Source organism: Cavia porcellus, unplaced genomic scaffold (genome assembly GCF_034190915.1).
Source record: "Cavia porcellus strain 051 isolate PalLab524CR breed Dunkin Hartley unplaced genomic scaffold, mCavPor4.1 scaffold_13, whole genome shotgun sequence".
In the NCBI taxonomy this organism is placed as follows: domain Eukaryota; kingdom Metazoa; phylum Chordata; class Mammalia; order Rodentia; family Caviidae; genus Cavia; species Cavia porcellus.
Window position 1 is genome coordinate 9,181,835 of NW_026947496.1, and position 21,294 is coordinate 9,203,128.

Below are 21,294 nucleotides of genomic sequence, written 5' to 3' on the forward strand. Positions count from 1 at the left end.
TAATTTATGCAATTATTTTATAATGGTCACCCAAAGAGTCAAACACAGAAAGTGCAGGAAATCTGTCCTCACACTAAGACCCAAGGAATCCAGCTGATGGCCTGGATCTCATGGCAATGTCCTGCATGAATCCAGCTGAAGACTTGGAACCCGTGGCAATCTCTCATGCAAATTTGTATCATGGATCTGCACCAGGAAGGCCAAAGGTCAGCAGTAGAAGCCAGAAAGTCTGTGCTGGCAGGGTGCAGGATCTGTGATAGCAGGCTGAGGGATCTACACTGGAGCCAGAAAGTGATGCTCAAAGGACCAGGGCTCCCCCAAAGTGAACCATAGCCATTCTCAGTGACAAGGCCCAAGCTCCTCTGACCATGGCAACAGTCGAGTTCGTATGAGGAAAGAAGCACAAGAAACTCCAGGACAACCCACAACACCCAGAAGAACCACCACCACTATCTCTTCCTCTCCAGTTCTCTTTATATTGGCAACAATCCCCAGGTGGGCCCTCCAAGCTCAGCACCACACTGATTCAGTTTAGCTGATGTCACAAGTTGACCACCAGTTATCAATCCACCACAACATGAAAGGTAATCAGGAGGCCAGTTTAAAATAAGGCCCCGCCCAGAACAGGGCAGTGGGTAAATGAAGGATGCATACTCTGTCCTTCCTTTGAGAGGTCATCGCCCTCTTTCCCAGAAGAGTGTTTGGAAGATGGAGGTTTCAACATTCCTGCCACAGAAAGCTTCCAGAGCATCAAAGGGGCTGCTGATAGCTGCTGTTTGCTTCTCACAGTCCTGCCCAGCCAGGCACCAAGGGGACCCCAACTTCTTTGTATTTCTTCCTTAAGAGCAGTATGGGAGGGTGCTAGGCCCCCAACCCTGCCCCACTCTGTTTGTGTCCCTGGATTTGCTGCAGAAAACTCGGGGGTCTTCCTGCTTCCTTTGAAAGCCAGAGCAGTGAAGCGTGCATATTCCTCTAGTACCTCAGTGCAGAGCAGGAGTACCAGGCCAAGTCCAGGGCTGACGAACATGCCCCCTTCTCTGCCATCACAGTGGGTGATCTGTCCCTTACCAGCTCTTCTCGAAAGGCTTCAGGGCCAGACAGTTCCTGGACAAGAAACAAAAGCAGAATCATCACATTACCTCCAGGGGATTCAGATGAAAACTAGAGATAAAATCAGGTGTAACTCCAAGATCGGACACTGGAGACACCCAGCTGGGCCCACGAGGAATTGGGCCTGAGGTGCCGCATACACCTGTGCTCTGTCTCTCTCGTTTTACTCAGTCAAGCTGGAAACCTCACCACTGTCTGAGCCTGGACATGTTTTACTGGGGATCAGATTTTTGCTTTTATTTTCTGTGCTCTACACCAGTAGGGGGGGGCTAGTAATATGTAAAACCTTTTCATTAGAAAATAACTGGTTTGCCTCAAAAGGTCTTAGAGTCTGGTGAAACATTTAAAGCTAGAGCACAGTGAATGGAGCCAGGGGACAGAGCAAAATAAAATAAAGACATAAGTTCCGGGATGTAGGTGCTAAATGAAACCAAGGACAGGACGCATTCAACCAGCAAAGCTGACAGGTCAAGGTGATGCATTGGTGGTGCCAACCAGCATTTCACAGGACAGCACGAAAGACAGGGCGCGACAAGGAGGACAGAGGAGGAGGAAACAGAAGAAAGCACAGCAGAGCCCTGGTCAGCAGTGCCTGCAGCTGGCGCAGAGAGGGCAGAGTGTCCTGAGCCACACGTCCGTCTTTTTCCAATGCTTTTTCTGTGCTTCCTGCATCTGAAGTCATGGCTGAGCTGAAGCTCACAGTGGGGGCCTCTGCCCTGCCATGTGCCTCGCTTCCCTCTGGATCTGTATTAGTTGAGCGGCTGCACTTGTAACCCAGAGGCCGATGGCAGTTTCACCCATACCTGTATAAAATATCCCCTACCAAAGACCTCAGCCGCTACCGCCCAGACCCCTCCTAAATTCTTCCTAATTCCAGTAAAACTCTCCTAACTGCCTGTGAGTCACAACTTCATCCCCCATCACAAGACCAGGAACCCAAGACTCGAGCTAATGATGAGAATGGCACCTCCCAGGCCAATGCGGTCACCCGGCCCCTAAGGGCCGGACACCAGGGCCAGAGGTGCAGTGGCATCTCCGGAGGCTCTTCGACCTGAACAGCTGTGGTTTTCGTGGCTAGAGATTCAAGTACTTCTTTTCTTTAGAAACTATACTCTCATAATTACAATGGAACATAAATTGAGAGAGTTTTATTGCTTTGCAGATGCTGGTGCACCCCTATAGCATCAGCACCCTAGGAGGCTGAGATAGGGTTCCAGCCCTGTCCCTTGAGCAACATAGCAAGACCCTGTCTCAAGAAACCAATGCAGGACAGGAGCTGAGTATGTAACCCAAGGCCCCCAGTTCAGTCCCTCACACACACACACACACACACACACACATACACACACACACACACACACACACACACACACACATACCCTGTTGGTTTAAGAAATATTTAAATAGAATAAAGGAATAGAGGTTCTCTCTGCATCATATGAACCCTCTGGCCTCACTCACTTTTAGTTACTAGCATTTAGCTTACTCTAGGAGGCACTAACTTTGGAGGTCACAGAGCTGAGTGTGATTTGTCCTCCGCCAGCTTTGCCACAGGTGACACCTATAACGTGTGGATCATGACACCAGTGGCACAAATGGCTTTTCAGGGACTGAAACCACTGACCCTTCCATGTGCCAGGTACAAGATGGGCGACCTCTTTGATGCCAGGAGGCAGAATAGTCTGCCCTCAGGTGACGCTGGGGCATTCATTTCTGAGCATGAATTCCTGAAGACTGACCACAGGTGCGCAGACCACTGGTCAGTCCGCCTCCAGACCCCTCCCGGGCCTTCATCGCCTGCTTGTTTGCCCATAAACACCCCTTCCCATCCTCCAGAAGGTGAGTTCAGGACCTGGGTGTCCCTGTCCACATGCAGATGCTTTGGGGACAAAATCTCTTTTGCAGAATGTGTTGTCTCCAAGGCCTGCCCACAAAGCATCCCCAGTTCAGCAGCCTGCGTTGCGGTCTGCTGCAACGCAGCAGAGAAGCTTATCAGCTTATCTGCTCCAGCATCTCTGTGTGATCCATTTCAAAATGCAAATGAAGAGGTGGGCAAGTAGGCGCTGCCCGAGGTGTGAGCAGAGCAGGGCTGACCATGGACAGCCTGGTCCTGAGGTCCCTGGTCACTGCGGAGAGGAGGGGACAGGGTGCGGGAGGAGCTCAGGGAAACTTCTCCCTCAAGGGCCGTGCTGGACAGACCTGCAGGGTTTGACCACAGCAGTCCGGATGAGAATATGGTGACAATGAAGCTCTTAAACCAACAACAACCAAACCACAGCAAGGAAACAAAAACTACTGAGAACAGCGCTCAAGGATCACGCGGCTAACCTGAGCCACCTGCAGCTGGTGCCACGGGGCACCCAGCCTTCCAGACCCCGCTGCCCTAAACGGGGCTCCTTGGGAAACGGATGAAGCTGGTACCTGCACCCCAGTGAGGCAGCCTTGGTGGAAGACCCGGGAGGGTGCTGCCCTCATCACACTGAATGCTTCCCTTGCAGGGTCCCCTCGAAGTCCCATTTGGATTTCATGCACAGGACAAGATTTTCAACTCCAAAATGCAGGTGTGGGTATTGCAGGAGGGGAGGGGTAGGGGACCCCAGATTTCACGTTCATTACTCCTCATTGGTAAGGGGGTCAGAGCACTTTTCTCTTTAAACAGAGGTGGGCGATTCACTTCTTGGTGCCTATGTATCTTAGTCTGTTTTCTCTTGCCATAACTGAATCCCCGAGACTGGGTATTTTATAAGGAATGGAGGTTAATTTAGCTAACGGCTCTGGAAGCTGAGGGTCTCCATCTGATGAAGTTTTCTCACAGGTGGGTGCGCTGCAGGTCCCAATAAGGTGCAAGGTGTCACATAGTGAGAGGGGCTCGTACAAGAGACAGAAGGTGCTTGTCTAAGAACCCAGCTATTGTAATAGACCCATTGACTCATTAGCCCATTAATGGATTCATTCATTTATAGCCCAGCTCTCATAACCGAATAACCTAGAAAGTTCTGCTTCTCAGTTCCTCATTTGTGGTGAGTTTTGGTCTCCGCATTCAACGTACAGTAACAGCCCACCTGAAGCAGACAACCCCAACTTCATGGTCCCTGGGGCAAAGCAGCCAGGGTGAATGAGGCCTCTGTTGTCTGCCCACCACCGTGGCTGTCCTCTTTCCCCCACTCCAGAAATCCCCTCAGTGCACACTGTGCCTTCTGAGTCTCAGGGCTGTCACCACTTCCAGAGGCAGTGAGCGACCTTGGGAAGGACAGGGCTGGGTCCTTATCTTGTGAGCTGCCTCACAGTAAGCTGATGGGCAAAGTCCCTTAGCTCACTGGCACTGTTGTTCCTTGGATAACTGGTATTTGCCCACCGGCCTGGTAACTCCCCTGTCTAAACTCCCTGTCAATGGGGAAGTGACCCTAGTGACTCACTGAGTGCTGTGTGTCCCTGCGTCACTCACCCCACGGGCTTTTACTGAGTGCTTGTACTACTGTTCAGATGCTACGCTGAGGGCTTTCAATAAGAAGGGAAGACACAGGAGGCAGACAGATGTGTGAATGTAAGGTGGGACCCGCCCTTCCGGTGCTGAGGATGGGGTGGCAAACAGAAGTAGCAACTGTCAGTCCTCATCAGGAAATGTATCCCAGAGTCCCTAACACAGGAGCTGAGCTGAGCTGAGCTGAGCTGAGCAGAGCTGACCAAGTGACTCAGGAGAGAAGCATTCCACCCAGGAGGCTGGGAAACACACCACACGGGTCGAGGGAAGAAACCGCCTGCTGTCGGCTGTAAGTAGAGTGTAGGCTGCAAGCCCAGAAAGCACTCTGCACGCATCGATTAGCACCAGCAGCTTTTTCCTGCTTTGCATTACAGGTGGAGCTGGGTCTCTGCAGACTCGGGAGCTGAATGACCACATCCTCAGTCCAGTGTCAGTCGACAGCTCTGTAGCAATGTGGACAAGGGCAGGAGGGGACAAAAGGCCAGAAGGCCACTGCTACGATCCTTCCTGTGAAAGACACTGAGCGTGGGCCAGGGCAGCTGCAGCTGCATGGAGGGGAAGGCACAGGGATGAGAAAGCCTTTAGAAAGGAGGAGACACAGGGCCGGGGCTGTGGGGTAGCGGGTGTGCAATCGGGAAGCTAACATGACTCATTACCGACCTGAGCCAGCAAGCAAACGGCCGTGATAAGGAACAAGGTGTGGAGCGGAAAAGAGGGAGAGGATGGAACTGGGAAGGGAAAGGACTTCCACTTGGACAAGACAAGGGTGCAGGTCCTCGGAAGGCGCAGGAGGGAGGTCTGAGTAACACAGGCCCCTTGAAGGTCTCGGGCACTGTAAGGTTTTCCGGCAAGAGCAGGGAACCCCAGGAACGCCAGCCGTAAGGTGAACCAGGGGCCTGCCAGACAGCAGGAGAGGCCGGGAAGGGACCCAGAGGAGCGGGATTAACAGTGAACAATGGCAGGGAGGGGGGTGCGCTTGAAAGAAGGAGCTGGGAAGTCTGGGGCCATGGCAGGTCCTTGAGGGGCCGGAGAGGGTGGCCGTGACGTCTGGCAGGGCCAGAGATGAGTGAAGGTTGCAGAGGTAAGAACGGATGTTACTGGGGCAACGAAGGGAAACTGAGGCAGGCAGTAAACTCCTCCAGGCCTGGGCCTGAACCAACCCAGCTTGGGAAATGAGGGCTGGAAGGTGGGGATGGCTCTGCTCGCCAGTGGCCTGCAAGGGACCAAAGAGCTAGAGAGCAGAGAACAGAGAGGACTCTGGGCCTCTTTCGCCACCCCGAGCTGTAGCGATCAGAGGGGACACCACTGGGGACGCCAGAGGGTGAGACCAGGTGGGTGAGCCAAGGGCATAGTGCGGTGAGTCACCCAGTGACAAACACCTGGGCTCAGAGAGGAGGGAGGAGGCTGCTGGGACAGAAGCTAAGAGGCCCAGGGGGTGAGCTGGGGACCAGAGGCTTCTTCCCGAGGGTTGGGGCTCCAGTGACGAGGTTGGGGCTATGACCCAAGGGGCTGGCCCAGGGCCTTGTTGCCTTGGAGGGCTCAGGATGGCTCGCCTGTGCCGGGCAGAGGCTCGAGGTCAGGTGGCACAGAGCACAGCCTAAGGCAGCCAAGCTGGCAGCCAGGAAAGCCAAGTCCTCGTTTCCCTGTCAGATGTTCACTTCCCTGTTCGCTCAGGCTTCCACTGGAAGATGATTTCCAGGAGGGGCCCAAGGTGCCTGGTGTCCTTGGGTACTGGAGCAAGGCCAGAGCTTGGGCATCTGTGAGGGCATGGGGGGAAGGTTGGGTCCCCAAGGCTGGAAACCCCAGAAAGAGCTGGGAATCAAACTTCTGTGTGGGGTTCTGCCACTGACTGTGTCCAGGGTCCCTTGGGAAGGGGAGCTTGGCCACCCCAGCCTAACCTGGGGCCACTCAGGCCATGCCCTGGCTTTGCTAAGGCAGCACCTGGAGACCGGTGTATCCACACCCAGTCACCCCGAGACCAGGAAGTGCGTGTAGTTCTAAACCCCTGCTTTTTGTTGCCACCGCACTTTTTAACCAGTTATTTGAGATCTTTGCCCCACCAGAGCACTTTTCAAAATAAATGCAAAATAAAAATAAGCTCACTTCAGTGGAAACACCATTTTCACTGTCCTATGCAGGTCCTTGTAATGTGAGGTGCATCTTGTGTTTGGATACTCTGTGACTTTAATACAGTATTCTTGAGGAGGCCAGATATATATATATATATATATATGCAAGATTTTGCTGCTCAAGTTGGGGGGAATTTCAGAGCAGATCCCCCTTCCCAAACAGATCTTCTGGTCTCTGGCTGCAGAGGACTCTAACTAATCTACAGGGACCCCAGGAACCTGCAGTCTGCAGCATGGGGTGGGCAGAGGCTCCCCTGGAGTGGACCCCATCTCCTCTTGTACATGGTTGGATCAGCTGTGCCCTTCTCTGAGTTAATCCCAGCTTTCTATCAAATAACAATAATGGTCATGACTATTGTTTAGAGCAGTTTTGAGACAGGAGATTAGGGCACAACAAGGGATAACAAACCTGGCTAGGGAAGGAGGCTCAGCCTGCTAATTACAAAATCCCAGGACACACGTGGGTCAGAGCCCCGAACCTGAACTTTTCTGAAGAACCTGAGCAAGCTTTCAGTGGGACGGCCTGGATCTGATGTCAGCATGAGGAGTGTGTGATGCAAACAGAATCGAGCTTTTGCACTGTGTTCCCACTTGCATGGTGGCCGCCCTCACCCTGTACGGTATATTTTTTTCCTACTTTTACTTGGCCCAAATTTACTCTGAGAGTCTATTTCTTTTCCTACCATTAATAAAACTTTGCTATCATTTGTGCTCATCTTGATCAATTCTTTGCTTAGGACAGAAAGAGCCTAGAAAACACCTCCAGAAGGAGACCCCAGCGCTCTAAAACCTGGTAACAGTCTACTACTCCAGCTTCTGACTACAGTGTATTTAGCCGGTATGCAAATCTATTCTCCCTGCCACCACGAGTGTAAACCCATGATTTCAGGAGACTGGAGGACCTGAACATTGCTGCGCAGTGAGCCCTCTCTGCCCCTACAGTGACTGACACAGCTCAATAAGCATTTTCTAAACAAACAACGACCAGAATGAATCTTCGTGACCCGAAGCTTCGAGGGTCATCCTGTTCCCTCCAAATGTATTATGCCTAAGATTTTTCTAATTGTTGGCCTCTGACATCATTGTCACCATTGGGCTGGCAGATTCTCTCTCAACACAGAAAGAATCACAAGGCTGAGCTGAAAGAGGACAGCACACTAGTATTTATTGTAGAGCGAAAATAGAAAGCAGAAAACTCTCAGGTCATTGAGCCAGGGAGGGGACCTGAGGGCCACCACAGGAACTGTCAGTCTAGGGGTTTTTATACACAGGATTGACCACACCTCAGCCAAACTGAGGTCGACCTATGGGGTCACCATCAGGAAAGTCTGACTTAGAATGGGGCCTTGGGACCTCGGGGCAGGCAGAGAACTTCGCAAGCACCATTTCATGGTAACTTTTCTAACATTAGCAGAACAAACAGAACACGGCCTTATTTAGTGGCATCAGTAGCTTGCTAGACTCCCTCTTTGGCTTGGCCCTTTCGCTGGCTGCCTGTCCCCTGGGTGGCACTTGATCACGGGTCAGTGTCCTCTGAGAAGTCCTCCCCCCCCCCCCACAGCTCCTGCTCTTCCTCAGCATCATATTTTACAGGAACTCATCACTTAGGTCACTGCTGGATGCCTCTCGAGGGTCACCCAAATGTAGGGAGTGGCTGAAGCTACAAACTGATCACTCTTGTGGGGGTGAGGCCAGCCCCTTCCCAGAACAAGCCAAGGGAACAAACCAGCCCCCCTCCCAACTCCAAGCCCCAAGGCAACCCAAACAATGGTTGCTAGGCAAAGGGGTGTCACATGACACCAACCTGCCAAATGTATAAAGCACAGTGGGGGCTTCTTCCCGTCCCACCTGACCCCAGCTTTCCGTGTCCTCTCTCACTTCTTTGCCTTCCTCCTGCCCTGCATGGTCATCACCCCAGGAAGCTTGACAGCAGAGCTGCACACAGCACCCAAACCTTCAACCAGGACCCTACGCCTAGCCAGGCCTGCAGGGGGCTTGGGGTTCCTTGGGTTTGTTCTTCTTGTCCCTCGTTATCTCCCTGGCCCCGAGGTGCTCTTCCGGTCTTCCTTTACTCTGACTTGGTTCTCATGGTCCAGTTCCCTCCTTACCTGCTGGCCTCTGGAATTCACACTGACACAGTGGTTAATGTGTTAGTACACAAACACGGGACTTTTCCTGTCCTGCTTTATGTAATATGTAACAATAAAGGCAAGTGCTTCTTAAATATATGGAAAATGGCATTCAGGCATAGAACCTTTCTTTAACCCTTCAGTTCAAGGCAAGACAATTTAGAAAAGAGACTTTCTTGTACTAATCTATGCATTCTTTATGTCAGAGCCAACTTTCATTTTACAGAGTGAATTTTTTTTTTTCGGCTTTTTGTTTTGTTTTTGATCTTTTTGAGACAGGGTCTCGCTGTGCAGACCAAGCTGGCCTTAAGCTCACTTTGTAGCCCAGGCTGGTCTCAGACTCGCAATGATCCTCCTGCCTCAGCCTCCCAAGTACTGGGACTACAGGCGTGCGCCACCATGCCTAGTGTACAGGGTGAATACGGAATACCATCAGCCCGAGACTGGAATGACAGCACCCCTGCCGGGCGGAGAGCGCTTTTCCCTGACCTCTTTCCCTCACTCCCGTGATTCCTTTGGAGTAAATCTTGCTCTCACGACGAGGAGTGTCTTGCTGGGTTCTTTGCTTGGAACCCGAGAACCTGGACATGGCTCCCCCGAGGCCCCCACCCATCCCAGTGCCCCTGGCTTCTCTGCCTCCCCGCCTGGATTACCTGACTCTACTCCTGCAGCTCTTTAAGGCTGAAAACGAGATGGACGTGGCCGCATCGCGCGTGCGATCATCGCAACAGCACTGGAGTCGTAGCAAGTTCCATTGTTTTTCTTTAGGGCATGGTCCCCCACTGAGCGGTCCTGGGGCAGCTCGCCCTTGGCCCGTCTGTGACGCCTCTCGCTGCCACCAGGTGGCGAAGCTGTAGCAGGTCACGCAGGACCCGGGAGCGGTGGGTCCAAGGGCACAGACCCCAAAGGCCAGGCAAGGGCCGAGGTCCATCCGCGCCCCGCGCTGCATCTCCAGTACCGCAGGCTCCCGCTCCGGGGTCCTCGCCAGCCAAGGGAGCCCGAGCCTCTCGGTTTCAATGGACCGGTTCCCACATACCCGATGGACGCCTGGCAAACTGGAGGGGACGGTCCACTCCCTGCACCCAAGAGCCCGCACCGCCCGAACCGGCCAGCGCAAGGTTGCTCTCCCTTTCAGAACCCATCCTCTCCAGAAACAGATCGTACCGAACCTAAGCCTTTGGGTCGCAGTTCCGACTCAGCGGATGCCCTGGACATTAGAGCGAGTAATGAATGCACGATGGATTCACCCCCCCACACACGGTGGGGATTGAACCCAGGGCCTTTGCACTGAGCTATTTTTTCCGCCCTTTTTTATTTGGTTTTGAGAGACAGGATCTCGCTAAACTGCTAAACTGCCCCCCTGGGTTAGAACTAGTGATCCACTTGCCTCGGTCTCCCAGCGTACCTAAATTATAGGTATGCGTCACCACGCGCGCCTTGGAGTCTCACTTTTAACCTAGGTATGTGGCACGATGTGAGAGAAGGCACGAGATCAGACCTGCGTGGGGCCAACCCGCGTCCACCAAGGTACCAGAAATAGACTCGGCACCGGCAGCTGCTCGGCTTGGAGGGCTGAGGGAGCTACGGAAGAGGCGGGCCTAAGGGCGCGGGGGCGTGGCCTAGGCCAGCATGTGGGCGTGGGTATGGGCGGAGGCGGGGTCTGGAGGCGCTCGTTGCCCTGGAGTGGCTCAAGGACCAGGCGTGGGCGGGCTGCACGCCTGGAGGCGGGCCTGAGGGCTTGGCAAGGGCGTGGTCAAGCGTGGCGGGGAAGGGAACAAGCCCCCCAAGGTCCCCAGAGCGCAGCTGCGGTGCCCTGGCGCTGCACCCCGGAGCTCGGCTCAGAGGCCCTCGGTAGGCGCCGGTGCCAGCTGAGGTTGAGTGCTCGCGCTTGCGCCGGAAGGTGAGTGCCCGTGGGACCGAAGTCTCCTCTGGTTGTAACTTGGCGGACGGTCGTGGATCCTAGCGCTCGGGCCTGGCGCGAAATGCCGCGTTCCTCCTGGTGCGGTACTTGCTGGGTGCGCGTGGGGTGAGGTAGCGGGGAGCCCCCCGCGTCGGGTACAGTCGTGTGACCACCCCAGCACCCCCGTCTAAGGGCGTGGCTAAGATCCCAGAGGAAATCCGCTTTTTAAACCAATCATCTCTTCGAAATCGCAGCTTCTGTGACTTTTGATATCATCCTCCTCACTGGTACTCCACATCTAACTGGAAGTCTGTGATTCCCTTGCCTGCTTTTTCTTTTTTCTGTTTCCCTAAAAGAGTCTTCAAGTTCTGTCCTTATTAATTTTGTGCATCTCTGGAACCTCAGCGCTGGGGCAGTCCCCACGCAGCGGAGGGCGGCTTTCACCTCTTGGCCTTTGAAGAATGCCGCTGTGGATGAGTACTTCAAGCCCCTGCTCATTCGCTTCAGTTTATGCGCAGATGTGGAATTGCTGGATCATGTGGTGGTTTCATGTTTTTAATTTTTTGATGAGCCTCTACTATTTCCCAGAGCTGAACTGTTACCTCACCATCAGCGGAGCACAAAGGTTCCAATCTCCCACTTCCCATCAACAATTATTTCCTGGGTTTGTTGATACCAGCCAGTCTGATGCATGACAAGAGGTGTGTTAGGCCTAGTTTTGATTTGCATTTCCCTAATGACTGGGGGTACTAAGCAGCTTTTCACAGCTTATTGGCCATTTGTGGGGTGTTTTTTGGTTTTTGTTTTGTTTTGTTTTGGGTTTTTTTTTTTTTGTCTTTTTCCTTTTTATCGGTACCGGGGATTGAACCCACGACTGCCTGCTTGCAAGGTAGGCGCTTATGCTGCTGAGCTAAATCACCAGCACCTTGTGTATCTTTTTTGGAGAAAGCTCCGATCCAGTCGTTTGCCCTTTTTGTTTGTTTGTGTGTCAGTGCCCATGCTAACCCTGAGCTCCATCACTAGTCCCCACTCCCTGCATCTTGGAGGTGAGCTGTCTCTCTGTGATTGAGTTTTGCCTGACTTGCTTTCTCTGAAAGTGCAGGTAAGTTAGTTGGAGGCACCCCCCGAATTATTTTGCAGATGGATGCTCTGGGATGAGGACGCAAGGCTTCCTTTGTGCCTTTGAGCCTTGCTGGAGAGAATTCACATTTTTCCTGAAGGGCTAAGCACATGGAAGTTCCTTCCCCAGTCCCCAGAGTCAGGTCACGCACTAATCAGAGGGTCTGTGGGTTCCCTTTGTCTTACCGTGCCGAGCCCTGCTGTGGCCTTGTGATCCAAGAGGCTGAGACATGAAGCGGCAAAGGGAATACTGCAGGTCTCACCATGACACGCGCCTGAGCTGGGATCCAGCCCAGGTCCCTCTGATGGGAAGTCTCCCCTAGCCTAGGCCACCTCCCCGGAGAAACCTTCAACCTTCGGGGTCGCTGGCCGAAACCAGGTCTAATCCAAGTCCCTTTTGTTGCAAGTGAGTAAATAAGGCCCATCTGGTCCCATCTAGCCCAGTCCTCCACTTCCCAGCGACAGCTGGAACGTCACATGCCCAGCAGATGGTTTGGCTGCCCCACCCTTCATCTCCCCAGGCTCATTTATTAGTTATAAATAATGTCTCTTTTGGAGAGACAGAAAAGCCAAGAAAGCACAGTTACTTTCCACCTGTGGCTCATCTCCTAGGTTCTCCCCTCTGACGCTGCCTTTGCAGGTTTTAAGTCCTCTGAGAAAGAAGTTTGGAAAGTACTGGTTTTGACATCTTGCATCTTTGTCCTCTAAGGCCTTCATCTCCAGGGGACGCCCTGCCTCTTTGGAGAAGCGTTTTTTTTTTCTGGGGTGTTGGGCTTGACCTCCCCTCTGCCTTTCCCCCTCCCCTGAGTTTATTTTCTCTTCCAGGTTGTTGCTGTCACCAGGGAGAACAGCTGCACCTGAACATCAGGCCACCACACCGAATCCGAGAGAGAATCTGTCTTTCTCCACCATGGCAGGTGATAGCTTGTTACGGGGGGGGGAGTGAGACCTCTGTTGGGAAGTGGAATACATCGTTTATTACAAAAGAAAGCCAACCCACTGGGTTTAGGTTGCTGAGCACTATCTGGAATTACCCAGTGTTGTATTTGCTTGTTGTGTTGTCCATTCTACTCCCCCAGAATGGATGTTTCTCTAAAGCGGGGTCCCGCCTACCCTGTCCTCACCCTGCCAGTGCCTGTAATCATCTCTGGGGCAGAGTAGGGCCTTAAAACTTAGTTAATGAGTTATGTCTTTATAATTTTTTCTTTTCCAGTGATAGGGATCAAACCCAGGGCTTCGTGTATGCTTAAACAGGTGCTGTAGCACTGGGTTACACCGCAAGCCCCACCTTTGTGTTTCTATCTCATATGCCCGCATCTTAAACACTCGCATGCACACACACACACACACACACACACACACACACACACTTTTGCCACTTATTTTTTGTTCAGCTTGGAGATCTTTTCATTTTAGAACTTACAGATTCACCTTACATTGTAATAGAGATTTGGATGCTTCTGTTTTGGCACTAACAAAATCGGAGCCAGATAGTCCTTTGAGGGGCTGCCCTGTGTTTATAGGACATTTAGTAGGCTCCTTGGACTCTCCCCACTAAATGCCAGTAGCACCAGTCCACTGACCAGTCGTAACAACCAGAAATACATCCAGAATTAAAAGAAGTGCCCAGTGGGCATCCCTGCCTCAGCTGAGAAACCCTAGTATAGGTATTTTGTTTGTTCCCAGTCTTTGGACAAGCCCCTCAGTACTTTCCTTATAATATGGGAGTTTTAGAATATTTAAAAAATTGATAACAAAGCCAAGTGTGGTGGACCAGGATGGGCTACAAAGTGAGCTCAAGGCCAGCCTGAACTGCAGAGTGAGACTCTGTCTTAAAAAGACCAAAAAAAAAATTGTTAACAAATGTAGCTGATGAAATTCAAGCTTTATATGCAGTCGCAGGCCTCAAAACTGTTTCAAGCTAATGTGTTTTTTCTCCTTAAGAGAATAGAGAAAAACATGTTCAGATATGGAACACATTTGGTCTCATCTGTCTCCCCTTCAAGCTCCCTTACATCTCTCTTCCCCGTGCTCCCTCTTCTTATCATACATAGTGTCCTTTGTATTCTCATGTTGTAGTGTGTTTGTTTTAGATTCAGGAAAAGCATGCTACACTTGTTTTTCTGAGCCTGGCTTGTTTCACTTAACATGATGGTTTCCACTTTCACCCCCTGTCCTGTCCCTGAGGTTAACTCTGTTCTTTTGACTGAATGATACTGCATTGTGTATCTGTACCACATTTTCTTTATCCATCCATTTGTTGAGACACTTAGGCTGGTTCCCTATCTTGACTATTGTGGATTTAGGCTGAAAATTTTATATTAAGAATTTAACATTCTGGTCTTAGATGATCTTCCTGGGTGCAAATCGCCAGGCTTCCTTCCAGAATTCAGTCTAATCCCACAGGCTGCCCTGAAGAAGGAGGCCATGCCTTGAAGGCTGCTGGGGTTTACGAGAGGGCGCATGCCTGTGAGCGGGATCCTCTTGACCCCAGCATCTCCATCAGAAGATGCCCACCCAGAGCCCACCTTCCACAGGGACAAGGGTCTATGCCTCACAGCTTAAGTGCCAAGCTTTCAGGGCCTCAGGGAAGATGGAAGCAGAATGTGCCAGATAAAAGGTGTCATGGCCGGCACCTGCCGATGCCACATTACCACAAAAGCTGAATTGCAGTGGCTTTTGATTTTGATCTTACAGGGAGTGTTTTAGTCACATTACCATCACTGGGACAAAATATCCAGCACCCGCCACGTAAAGGTTTCAGTCCATAGCTGGCTGCTTCAAGGCAGAAGGTGATGGCAGATTGACTTGGCAGAGGAAAAGGTGCCCAACTCCGGCTGCCAGGCAGCAGAGGGAGGAGGAGGAAGAGCCAGGAGGAAGCTGGACCCTTCCAGGCCACGCCCCCAGTGACCCGGCTCCCCTGGCTCATCTGACAGCTCGTTCTCTCTGAATTCAAGTGAACGGATCCACAGCTGAGAGCAGGGTCCTCATGATCCAGGCACCTGCCACACATGACTGTGAGGACACTTTAGATCTAAAGCACAGCACAGAGTAAGACTTAGACGACTCCTGGAAGCTGTCCCAGTGAGGTGAGGCTTCTGAAGGACTTCGCTGGGTGTATTGGGGTTTTTCAGGGATCATGATTTGGCCCCTTGCATTTGCGTGTAGGTTGGTCATCTGAAGCCCAAAGATCCAGAACTCTGAGCTTGCTACCAAAATACTACAGAATCTAAAATTCATTAGCACAAAATTTCAGATTTTAGTGCCTTTCTCATTTCAGGTTCCAGAGTGGGAACCCTGTACTATAAAGTCTGTGGAAGTGTTCCAGAGTCTGAAAAACACTCAGGTCTAAAGCACTGTGGCCCAAGCATTTCAGGGAGGGAGACTCAGCGAGCATTTGTGAATCCAGGTGGTGATGAGCTACGAGCTAGCATAAATGACAAACTATTTGTAAAATAGTATTTTATTTTTAAATTTCCACCCCTTAAAAAGTTACCATTTCTCAGTGTGACCCGAGGTGATCCAGATAAAGACCTAATTCTCATCCTTGCCTTTGCTGGGCTTTGAGCCGGGTTGGCCCTCGCCCAGGAACCCGTTCTCCGCCACCGCAGGTAAGAAGGTGCTCATCGTCTACGCGCACCAAGAGCCCAGGTCTTTCAACGCCACCCTGAAGAATGTGGCCGTGGAGGAGCTGAGCAAGCAGGGCTGCTCCGTCACCGTGTCTGACCTGTACGCCATGGGCTTCGAGCCGAGGGCCACCAGGATCGACATCACCGGTGAGGCACCGTGGCCTGCGTGCTTCCTTGTTAAACTTTCTTCCTCTCATTTTATTGTGTTAAAAATAGCTTTTGAAAAGCATACACGAGTCTTAGGTCAGGAGTCCCCTGTGACGGTCTCTTCCCCCATCCCTGTCCCCCAGCCTCCCAAGGGAGCCCGGGACAGCTCCCTCCGTGTGCTTTCTGAGGTGGTTGGTGCCCAAGCAATAGTCATGTGTGTCACACTCATGGTCGTGTGCATTGTTTTTGTCTCACTACTGTAGAAAGTGTCCCCCTGAGCGGCTCTGTCACAGTCAGGTGGCCCCCAGTGAAGGTCACCCTGAGTCGTCCCTGGTCCTTGGCCAGGAGTAACAGTGCTACAGGGAATGATGACAGTCAGAGAGGTTTGTGCAAGTGAACTGGTTTATCCAGAAGTGGAATTGCTGGGCAGCGGTGATGTGCATTTTTAGTTTTATAGATGATATCAAATTGCTTCCCACAAACGCTGTACAGTTCTCGCTCCCGCCAGCAGTGCTTGCCAAGTCTGATTCCCTGCCAGTCTCTAAACAGTGTTACCAGTGTTTTGAAATTGCTGGTCTGACAGTTGGAAAAATGGTCTCCTGGTATAGTTCTGATTTATCTTTCTCTCACTCTAGATGAGTTTTAGTATCTTAATTTTTATATTCAATTCATTAATATTTAAATAAAATATTAAATATTCTCCACAAATTATTTGTTGATTTTTCTCTTAGGTATTGGTCTTTTTCTTATTGAAGAGCTCTTTATGTCTTAAATTAGTCTGTCGTACAGGACATGAGTTATAAATACTTGTAACCTCATTTTTTTAATTTCAGTTTGACTTTGCTTATGACAGCATTTTGCTGCAGGATTCGATTTAGTTTTTGATCAGTCTTTTTCTTCCAGGACTTCTGAACGTTACGTCATGCTTACATGAGCTCTAAGATTGTAAGAAGTTTTATAATTTCATCTAGCATTTGACAGATTCAACTTTTTGAATTAAAATACTTTGTCCCTTTGAAACTGATTTTTGTGCACAGTGTGAGATCAGGGTTGAGTTTTCCTCCAGTACCTACTGAGACAGCTCGGTTAGTGCAGGATCCAGGATTTAAAATACCACCGTCACACTGATCCAGATTCCCTCCTGCTGATCCAGATTCCCACCTGCTGATCCAGATTGCCTCTTGTTTGATTCTCTTTACGGTTTTTATCGAATTTTTCCATGATTCAGTGCCTCCTGGTTGCAATTATGTTGGCAAATAACATAATTGTCTGGTATCACTGGGTCACTCGTTTCCCGTTTTCTTCTATTTTTTCTAACAGTATCTACATTACTTTCCCATAAACTTCTTTGAATCAGTTTTCCAGACTGGGAAAGAAACTTGACAGTGTCTGCCTTGAGGTTACGTTAAGTTTAAAGATGAACATGGGGGGAATTGACCTGTGGTGCCGATCCCTTCTCTGAGGAGTCCAGCACCCCTAATCCAGTGGGGTGGTGGGATGGCCCGGGGTCTCACTCAGAGTGAGAGCTGCTGCTCCTTCTGCCCCCAGGTTCTCTGTCAAATCCTGAGAGCTTCAATTATGGGGTGGAGACTCACGAAGCCTTCAAGAAGGGGACCCTGAGCAGCGACATTGTTGCAGAACAGAAAAAGGTGCAGGAAGCTGATCTAGTGATATTTCAGGTTGGTTTTTCTCTCCAACTAATATACTGAATCAGGAGTTCAATTCCTAGTACACACACACACACACACACACACACACACACACACACACACACACATTGAATCAGATGCATCCCACGTACAGGCTCCTGCCAAATACCGCATCATGCACTCCTAAGCACGCTGTCAAGTTTTTAGCCAGAGTTCTCTAAGTGGGTGCATAGCAAGGTCACTTACACACGGACGATTGCAGCCTTCAACATCCTGATCGTTAAAAGGAAACTCTTTCATTTCCATCTTCCTGCTGGCTGTGTCGTGCACACACATGTGTGCCCAGCACCTTCTGTGTGTTCATCCCAGCCGCAGGCGTGCTGACCAGCAGCACTCAGCAGACATGCTGCCCTGAGCCTGGCAGGCCAGGGTTACTGGGTTGATAAGAATCCAAAATCTAAGATAAAGATGGGGCGTCTGTCATAGGCCCTGGCCACCTGTGTCTTCTGGGCTTTGGGGATGCGCACTCGTGCCTAGAATACCTCTGGATCCTGGGCTATTGCTGCAACCCAGGGACTGGATGCCCTGGACCCAGAATGTCCAAGCGGGGGGGGGCCTTCTGGATCCTGATCAACTCCCACACACTAACAGCTCAGCCCTGACATGGAAGGGCAGCTCCTTTCCACACTCCCCGGTCTTGTCCCCCACAATGGCTAGGCCAGCACTGGTTTTCACTTTCCCTTCCTGCCCCAAGCCAGCATCAGGGGCTGGCCCTGGGGGACACAGCACCAGTGTAACAGCATCTGGGCACAGTGTCAGCTTGAGCAGGTACACTTGAGGGCTGACTGCACAGGGGCTCCCAGCTCACCTCCCAGAAGGAGGGGACAGTGGGCCTGGTTCCGAATCACCAGTGGCAAGGCAGCCCCGGCACCTGTTTCTCTCCTTGTACCACCGCAGTTCCCGCTCTACTGGTTCAGTGTGCCGGCCATCATGAAGGGCTGGATGGACAGGGTGCTGTGCCAAGGCTTCGCTTTCGACATCCCGGAGTTCTACGACTCCGGGCTCCTCAAGGTGGGTGCTGCACTCACGGACGCTGTCCAGGGCTGGAGTGGGAGGCAGGTGTAGGGTAGCTGCCAGCTTCCTGTTCCAGTTCACTTCCTCTTCTAAAGTGAGTGCTGACTGGGCACCGACTGGGGGTGTTGCTGGGCTGAGCATCGATTCTGAGGTCACGCGTGGTTCTGTCTGTTGAGGGACAGCACACGCATGGCAAAGGAGGTGGGCTGGGGCTGGGGTCAGTCTGGTGCCAGCAGATGGGACATCCACCCTGTTGTACAGCGTCCCTCCCAGGCCGTGCGTGGGTCCACCCTGAGCTTCACACACCTCCACCACAGGGTCAGCTGAGGACCGCATCGGATTCCTAGCCTGCTAGAGGTCTGGGCTCAGGAGCACTTTTCAGTGCACTCACGCATTGCTGGCTGCTCTGTGGCTGTCGCCTGGGGAATGTTAATGCCTGCCCCCGCTGGAGGGACCTGACCTCTGGCTTTCTTCCTCCAGCGGCTGCCCTGACCTGTTTGCTTTCTCTTGTGCAGAAGAAATTAGCCCTCCTTTCCTTAACCACGGGAGGCGTAGCCAGCATGTACACCAAAGCGGGTGCCAACGGGGACTTTCGCTACTTTCTGTGGCCCCTCCAGGTAAGCAGGCGAAAGACTGCTTTGCCTCCCAGGATGGAGGATCTGGTCGCACACGCCATCCTCTCCCATCATTAGGGAATCAGGTTGCTTTTTCCCTTTTTAACTTTCCCCCTGGTGGCACAATACAGCATAACCAGTGGGGAAAACATGCATTACAATTACAGCATTTGCCGTTGTTCGGCCTGAAGCCAGCCAGGCCTGGGTAGGGCGCTGGCTGCTTTGAGAGGCTGGCACAGTACTAAGGTGGTACTCAGTGTGCGTGTGATGAACCCAGGGCATAGGTGTAGAACTGTTCACACAGGCTCATGGTGCTCATGAAGCCAGCACCACCCCAGGCCCTGGTGAGAGGCAGGTGCCCGGGCCCCTCATCCTGCATCCTGGACAGCCTCATGTAGGCCCCTGGAGAGAGTGTGCAGCCCTTCCCCGGACCCCAGACCCGGCCCTTCCTGCCCTGCTACCCCCGCCCTCCCTCACTGCACTCCTAGGCGGACCTAGGCCTGGCCTAGACCTGGCCACCTGCCCCTGAGCGGGTCCCAGAAGGCTGGGAAACCATGTGCAAAGCTGGCGGGGGGGAGAACCTAAGGAGACCCGAACTCTGATGCTAGGTTTGATAGACAAGGATGTCTGTGGAGATCAGAGGAAAGCACCCAGACCTCCACTTCTGAGCTTGCCTTAAACCTTAAATCCCATAGGTACCATGGGAGCTACAGGGTGCTCCAGGCCCTGGAGTCAGCCCCAGCCCTGCAGGCAAATAAGGCCTTGCGCTTCTCCTGTAGCAGTGTTGGTTCACATGCCCTGCCTGCTGCCTGCCTGCCTGCCCGCCCTCTTGCCTGCCCATTGAGTGTGTGTGCCAGTGAGAGAGCATACTGCCCACCTATTGAAATGCTGGGTTTTTCTTAATTGATTTACCAGAGTCATGTATGTTGATGAAATTAATCCTGTTGTTCTTTTCATCACAGTAAGATTTTTCTTCACATACATTGTATACATTTGTTTTCAAGGTCATTCCTTGCCTTTGTTACCATTCTCCTTTTATATTTATGAAGATCATTGATTTTCAAATGTTATTTTTTCACCCAATCCATTTTCTGATTTCCAGTAATGAAATCACATTGTTCCAAGAAAAGCCCCACAGAAGGTGGTGTGCGGGGCTCTCCTGCACCTCCTGCCCAGCATGGGGCACACCTGGGCACAGGTGTGGGTTTTCAGGAGAACACAGGAGAAGATTCGGTAACTGTCAGCCTGTGCGTCACAGCCGCTGGTCTATGGGCTTTTGCTTCCATTCTTGCTTTTTAAAGGTCTTCATTGCTTTTTCAGTTTGCAAAAATATGTACAGTGGTCCCTCGGTTTACGAACTAAATTTGTTCCATGATTCTGGAGAAGACGGCCGTGTTCGTGTCCGGGGCTGTGTTTGTCACCCAATGTAGTTTGCAGACAAAAACAAAATTTTGCCAAACACTTCTGTTTGCAAATCGCTCACACACAGGAACTTTCATGAAGCAAGGTGCCATTGTATTAGGGAAGAGGGCAGCAATATGAAAAATAGGAATAAAAAGTCAGCCCCCTTAATCCACCCACTAGCAATTTAATAATGTAATTTACTTATTTAAAATAATTTGATTATTTTCTAACATCCTGTCTCAGTTACATTTTCATCCCTGGGACACAATAACCAACATCTACAGCTTAAAGGAGGAGAGGTTTATGTTGGTTCTCGGTTTGTAGGCCATTCCAGTTCATAACTGACTGGCTCCCAGGCAGGGCGGCGTGGCAGAGGGGTCTGACAGGGCAAAGACAGCTCATGGCAGGGTGCACAAAGCAGAGAGATCCAGGGAGGAGATAGACCCTTCTGCGCCGATGACCTGCCTCTTCCAACATCCCATTTAGCTGATGAGTAGTATCATGTGCCCAGAGCCCCAGCTATGCACACATGAGGCTTTGGAGGGGCATCCAGGTGTAAACCCTAACCTAACCCACATATGTATATTCCTAGTACATTCTTCCCTATCGGGTTTATTATTATTTTATGTAAGTGGTATACCACACACACTGCTTAAAACTTGTTGTTTCCATTAAGAAATACTTTGGCCTGTAGTATGGATGTGTCAAAATTTACAGTCATTCCAGACTGTATTGTTCAGGGGCAGAATCTGGAGTAACCTCAGTTCGTACATCGCAGCTGCCTGAGTTATTCCCCTCCTTTAGGAAGCCGGACACCCCCAGCTCTAGGGAAGTCTGCTGTTTTCATTGTGACACTGAGGTTGTTTTATGACTTCCTGAAAATCTGCTTCCTACCCTCCCGCGTTAGTC

At 51.4% G+C, this 21,294-nt stretch overlaps 1 protein-coding gene and 1 long non-coding RNA gene across 5 annotated transcripts in view; one reads left to right on the forward strand and one right to left on the reverse strand.

Moving 5' to 3' along the window:
* Window positions 1–10,513, reverse strand: LOC134478468 (uncharacterized). Its single transcript, XR_010051083.1, has 2 exons — window positions 9,503–10,513; window positions 1–1,104 (listed from the first exon to the last, which is right to left on the reverse strand). It is a non-coding gene; the product is annotated as an uncharacterized LOC134478468 (long non-coding RNA).
* The window catches only part of Nqo2 (N-ribosyldihydronicotinamide:quinone dehydrogenase 2), a 14,654-nt gene continuing 3,713 nt past the window's right edge, over window positions 10,354–21,294 (forward strand). The window contains exons 1-7 of one of the 4 annotated variants that reach the window (XM_063259805.1): window positions 10,354–10,376; window positions 12,694–12,785; window positions 15,480–15,644; window positions 17,193–17,323; window positions 18,251–18,364; window positions 18,883–18,984; window positions 19,677–20,051. In XM_063259805.1, the coding sequence (XP_063115875.1) occupies window positions 12,779–12,785; window positions 15,480–15,644; window positions 17,193–17,323; window positions 18,251–18,364; window positions 18,883–18,984; window positions 19,677–19,739 (582 nt within the window). In that variant the 5' untranslated portion in view covers window positions 10,354–10,376; window positions 12,694–12,778 and the 3' untranslated portion in view covers window positions 19,740–20,051. Of the gene's footprint in view, window positions 10,377–10,590; window positions 10,750–11,300; window positions 11,451–12,693; window positions 12,786–15,479; window positions 15,645–17,192; window positions 17,324–18,250; window positions 18,365–18,882; window positions 18,985–19,676; window positions 20,052–21,294 lie in introns of those variants that run through there. The other 3 variants (XM_063259803.1, XM_003468815.5, XM_063259804.1) reach the window with 3 other exon arrangements.